This window comes from Python bivittatus, unplaced genomic scaffold (genome assembly GCF_059951505.1).
Source record: "Python bivittatus isolate LINGU-HERP-01145 unplaced genomic scaffold, Pbiv_v1 ctg000480_np1212, whole genome shotgun sequence".
Taxonomy (NCBI): domain Eukaryota; kingdom Metazoa; phylum Chordata; class Lepidosauria; order Squamata; family Pythonidae; genus Python; species Python bivittatus.
The window spans coordinates 24,210,947-24,216,946 of record NW_028277075.1 but is presented as its reverse complement, the minus strand read 5'-3'; the positions used below and the strand labels follow the sequence as shown (position 1 = coordinate 24,216,946).

The window sequence follows — 6,000 nt, the reverse complement described above, 5'->3', positions numbered from 1 at the left end:
TGTGCCCTTCCCTTGTTCAGTATTTTGTCCCAATGTACCGGAAATGCTCTCCAACCCACAGTCTCTCTAGCTTAATTTCAACCTATTGATGTTAATCCACCATTGTACTATAGAGTCACTAAAGACATGTTGCCTGAATCAACAAAACCTGGAGCTTCTTCCTTTCCCTGAAGCATATGCATAACAGCAAGATCCCAGGCCTTTCTCAAGGAGGCAAGCAATATTCTGGGATTGAAAAAAAAATGATCAGACAAGCAAGTTACAAAGAAAATATTTTATTAAAAATTTCACTGTCAGAGAGGAAATCCAGAATTTAAAGGCTCAGAAAGCAGTGAAGTTTTACAGAAAGAGGGGGAAAAGGTGAGGTTGACAGCTGTATTGTGGAATAACCAGGCCAACCAAAAAGGACAATGAATAATCTCGTCTCCTCCCTTTAAGGCACAATGACCAGGTTTGTCATTTCCTTCCCCACCTCATTCTGCCACTTCCCACAGAAGCTCAGCCAGTTCCATACTCGAGGTCTGTCCCTTGAGGGAATAAAAAGCTGTCTTCCCTTCAGGTAATTCCCTAACTAATAACTTCTCCTGTTCATTTTGCTGAAACCTCTTCAGCTTAGCCAGCAGAGGTTTATATCCAAGCAAAGAATCCTTATATACATCAATAAAACAAAATCTCATAACATCTACCAAAAAAGGAATAAACAAAATAATTATCTCCTCTTTACTTTAACTTCATATCATAGAGTATTTCCAAAGTTATATACAACTTCATACAGAGTGGATATGAGTATATTCACTGACTTCACAGGCTAACTTTCTGTGCCATACAGACAGAGAGGAAGATGATTCAATTTCTAAAGCAAGATTCAGATTTAAAAGCAATATTTAGCTTTGCTATTTGATTCTCAAGAGAGTCAAGCAAGGACTGGGCAATTAACTACAAGCCAACTATGGGTCAATCTACTCATATATTCCACCAATGAGAAATACCTCCTCCCACTGTGGAACGCCCTGAGCTCTTGGGAAGATTCAGTGCCCTCAGAAATGTCTGACAGTCTCACATGAAAACTCTCCAGATGATGGGAGTGATCTACACAGTGACCCCGAAGCAATCCATGACAGCACAACCCCTTTTCAAAATTGCCTTCCTTCCACACATAGGCACACACAGACTTACACTGTTCAGGAGTTCTCTTCAAGGCACCCTTCCTCAAATGAGCAGAAATCAGGAGGTATAGCCTGCTCCCCTATTGGTTGAGGACATTTTTGAAAACGGATGGAGAATTTGTTCCAGGCATCTCTATCCACAAAATGAACTAGTGCACAGGCATAAATGTAAATTATCAGATGCAAAAAAATGTAAGGCATCAAATTCCAAACTGGGGTGTAGGTCAAAATGGGAAGAGGAAAGGGATAAAAATATCTTACACTGAACAAACAGGAAGGGAAATGAAAACATCACAGGCATCAACTTATATACTCCATATAGCATATTTATGGTGAAACTGGGACAAACTTGTATTCTATCTCTATAAAGTCTGGGGTCAACACCTGCTACTTTCTCTATATTTAACCATGGCTGTCCAAGAAGCAGAATCTGACAGTCTTCATGACTCTCCTTTTGTCCAAAATTCTTGTGAAAATTAGCTCTGAAAAGCTAATTTTGAAACTCCCCCCTTTGTGAGGACAGTATTTAACTACTTAACAAGATTGCGTAGTTGGCGACAAATTAGAAAATGAGGAGCATCCTCTTTTCTGTCACATTTTGATTCTAAAAATAAATACATATGGATGAAGCACTCAAACAGTAATGTAACATTAAACTAGAAATGACAACCTTGAAGGTAGGAATGGAGGGGAAATCCAGAAGAGAAGAAAGGCAGAGCTAGATTTTCAGTCATGACCTAACTCCTATTTCCTCTTATATGCATTCAGATCAAATCACAATGTTGTCTGTTTTCCATGTAGTGGTAATCTAGGTATTTAGGATACACTGATGAGCAAAGGCTTCAACACAGAGATTAACAGATTTGTGAAAAGAACAGCAGTTTTACTTAAGTAGTCCATCAAATTCTGTGTGCTATCAGTTTAAAAACTGCATGTTGCGTGACCCTGACTTTGCATCACTTTTTGTATCAGTTAAAACACAGGGAGGGTGGCTTTAAGGCAGCATAGGTTTTAAACAGAAAGAAATAGGGAAGGAGTAAGAAATGTTCTTTCTCTCTCTCTCTCTCTCTCACACACACACACACACAAATGCGCACGCACGCACAAACACACAGAGAAATGTAGACTTCAGTGGGTTTGTAGGAAGAAGGATTCCATTCACCAGATTAAGCCATGGTTCCTTCAACAGGTATAGCAAGTCCTTAAACTTAAAATAACCTTCATTACAGAACTCAGGGAAGCATGAACTCAAAAAGCTGTCAGTGTATTGTCAAAAAGGGAAAGGGAGAGGGGGCTAATCTTCTGGTCACTCCTTGTCCTTAGAAACTGTCACAGGTTCAGGACAGGTAGAGCTTGTAAGCAGCTATTGGATAGTCTAAGGAAACATGGAAAGTAGGAAGGACAAATCCTTCAACAGATTCCCCTCACCGCCCCCCAGCCCAAACAAGCATCATCAACAGTTAATAAGACTGTCCTTCCCAGAAATGGAGGATAACTCTACAAAATCAGATGGGCTTTGTGGTGCTGTTGTACACCAGATGTTCCGTGTCTTCAGCAGTAGACAGGACTGAAGAGAGAGTGGAATTAGCTGCAGTAGCTGGCTGGCGACGTCGTCGATACTTTTTCCTATTCTTTAGGAAGAAGTAGCCAAGGATAGCCAATACTATCATGATGCAGACACCAAGGAGCACAGCAATGGCTATTTCAAAAGCACCTAAGAGAGATGGAGTGGGGGTAGAAGATGGGGAGAGAAATTATGATTTACCCAGGAGAGACTATAAAAGGAATGGCTTTATACTAAAGTTGTCACAATCCTCTGTTATGCAAACATTTCAAGACACATTTTCACTTTATGCAGAATGCCTAATCCATTCAGAAAAAAAGTAAAAACTATCTCTGCAGGACTTTTCCTAAAAAAATGACAGTACAAGATCAGCCTAAATCCAGCTCTAGGAAACTATAATTATAATGCAACATTCTCAGGTGGGCATATCTGCTGATGTCATATTGACAAAGAAAATGTTGGGAGTGGAGAGTGAACTCATTCTTGGAAATACTTGTCTTAACTCAGGATTCTAAAAGTCGCTGCACTTTGGTATCAAAATTATACCATACCCCACGAAAACAAAATATATGTTCTTGTGGGGGGAGAAGGCTAGAAAGAATTCTTGATCCAGTAATTTTTTGTGGGAGCAAAACAATTTCCCAATGTGTACAGATTTTAATCAATATTACATCTAAATGTATTTAATTTCCATTCCAATTCATTTTTGTAACAAGAACTTTCTACTAATAAATTACAGCCATTCTTAGAATAAACTTAAACTCCCCCCACTACCAGGATTCATGTACTTCAACCACTTTTCTCCAGAATGAACCGGACTTGGATGACCTGCAGAAGCGGATTTAAAGGCCACAATCATGCCTGCATGGCCAACAAATGGGTGGGGAATTGTGGAACTTGCAATATATCTGGAAACTACTAACTTGGGAAATGATAATATATCTACTTATATGAGAATATGCTCCATTTAACTCAATGGGGCTTACTGCTAAATAAACATATCCAGGACTGCCCTGTCAAAATAATCATCTGAAAAAGAAATTAATGATATATTTCATGTTACTTTTTACCGCAATTATCACCTACCAGCCACTGATTATGGAATTGTTATATAGTGTGCAAAATTTGGCAACGGTACATTGAAAGGTATCAGAGAATGTTCTGTCCCCTCCTCAGACCATGGCGGATCCAGAGTGCCATATCCAGGACTCCTCAAATTGCTCCCAGTTTAGGGAAATTTACTTCTGGAAACCTTTGAACTGGTCCTGAAACAGCATGATGCAGAGGAAGCTGAGCAGAGCCCAGAGGGGGAAGAGAACATTCTGTTCTTGAACTGCTGAATTTTGCACATCCCTAGTGATGTCACAGTGCACGGACAGGAGACAATAACTTTCTAGACATGCTGAACCTTCACTGTGTGTTACATTTGTTTCAGGCATTAACACATTTGGGTGTCTATTCAGATTTTTTCATTCTTATTTCACTGATATGCTAGATCTTAATTAAAGACCATAAGTGAATTATTAGGTCACTAAAAACCAATCATGAACAAAAACATGTTAAGTATTTTCTTATTATTAGTACTTTTGAGTTTATACATTTATTCATTCATTTTAAAAATATTAGACATACTAGGTTCTTGAATCCTTGTTATTAATAAAATGTGCTTTATGGAATTATAAAGTGCAAGTTGTATAAATCTTATTTTCCCTTTTTCTATTGTTTTAATTCTTGGGATCAAACTCCTTTTGTGAGTATATACAGTCAGGTCCAGAAATATTGGGACATCGACACAATTCTAACATCTTTGGCTCTATACACCACCACAATGGATTTGGAATGAAACAAACACAATGTGCGTTAACTGCAGACTGTCAGCTTTAATTTGAGGGTATGTACATCCAACTCAGGTGAACGGTGTAGGAATTACAACAGTTTGCATATGTGCCTCCCACTTGTTAAGGGACCAAAAGTAATGGGACAGAATAATAATCATACATCAAACTTTCCCTTTTTAATACTTGGTTGCAAATCCGTTGCAGTCAACCACAGCCTGAAGTCTGGAACGCATAGACATCACCAGACGCTGGGTTTCATCCCTGGTGATGCTCTGCCAGGCCTCTACTGCAACTGTCTTCAGTTCCTGCTTGTTCTTGGGGCATTTTCCCTTCAGTTTTGTCTTCAGCAAGTGAAATGCATGCTCAATGGGATTCAGGTCAGGTGATTGACTTGGCCATTGCATAACATTCCACTTCTGTCCCTTCAAAAACTCTTTGGTTGCTTTTGCAGTATGCTTTGGGTCATTGTCCATCTGTACTGTGAAGCGCCGTCCAATGAGTTCTGCAGCATTTGGCTGAATGTGAGCAGATAATATTGCCCGAAACACTGCAGAATTCATCCTGCTGCTTTTGTCAGCAGTCACATCATCAGTAAATACAAGAGAACCAGTTCCATTGGCAGCCATACATGCCCACACCATGACACTACCACCCCGCTTCACTGATGAGGTGGTATGCTTAGGATCATGAGCAGTTCCTTTCCTTCTCCATACTCTTCTCTTCCCATCACTCTGGTACAAGTTGATCTTGGTCTCATCTGTCCATAGGATGTTGTTCCAGAACTGTGAAGGCTTTTTTAGATGTCGTTTGGCAAACTCTAATCTGGCCTGTTTTTGAGGCTCACCAATGGTTTACATCTTGTGGTGAACCCTCTGTATTCACTCTGGTGAAGTCTTCTTTTGATTGTTGACTTTGACACACATACACCTACCTCCTGGAGAGTGTTCTTGATCTGGCCAACTGTTGTGAAGGGTGTTTTCTTCACCAGGGAAAGGATTCTTTGGTCATCCACCACAGTTGTTTTCCGTTGTCTCCCGGGTCTTTTGGTGTTGCTGAGCTCACCGGTGCGTTCCTTCTTTTTGAGAATGTTCCAAACAGTTGTTTTGGCCACGCCTAATGTTCTTGCTATCTCTCTGATGGGTTTGTTTTGTTTCTTCAGCCTAATGATGGCTTGCTTCACTGATAGTGACAGCTCTTTGGATCTCATCTTGAGAGTTGACAGCAACAGATTCCAAATGCAAATAGCACACTTGAAATGAACTCTGGGCCTTTTATCTGCACATTGTAATTGGGGTACTGAGGGGATATCACACACCTGGCCATGGAACAGCTGAGAAGCCAATTGTCCCATTACTTTTGGTCCCTTAACAAGTGGGAGGCACATATGCAAACTGTTGTAATTCCTACACCGTTCACCTGAGTTGGATGTACA

At 40.1% G+C, this 6,000-nt stretch overlaps 1 protein-coding gene across 1 annotated transcript in view; it reads right to left on the bottom strand.

The window, feature by feature from the left end:
* Positions 1-259: 259 nt before the first annotated feature.
* SPINT1 (serine peptidase inhibitor, Kunitz type 1) overlaps positions 260-6,000 on the bottom strand; it is a 40,970-nt gene continuing 35,229 nt past the window's right edge. Inside the window, exon 10 of the mRNA XM_088145470.1 lies at positions 260-2,880. Coding sequence (XP_088001596.1) covers positions 2,672-2,880 — 209 coding nt within the window. The 3' untranslated portion in view covers positions 260-2,671. The remainder of the gene's footprint in view (positions 2,881-6,000) is intronic.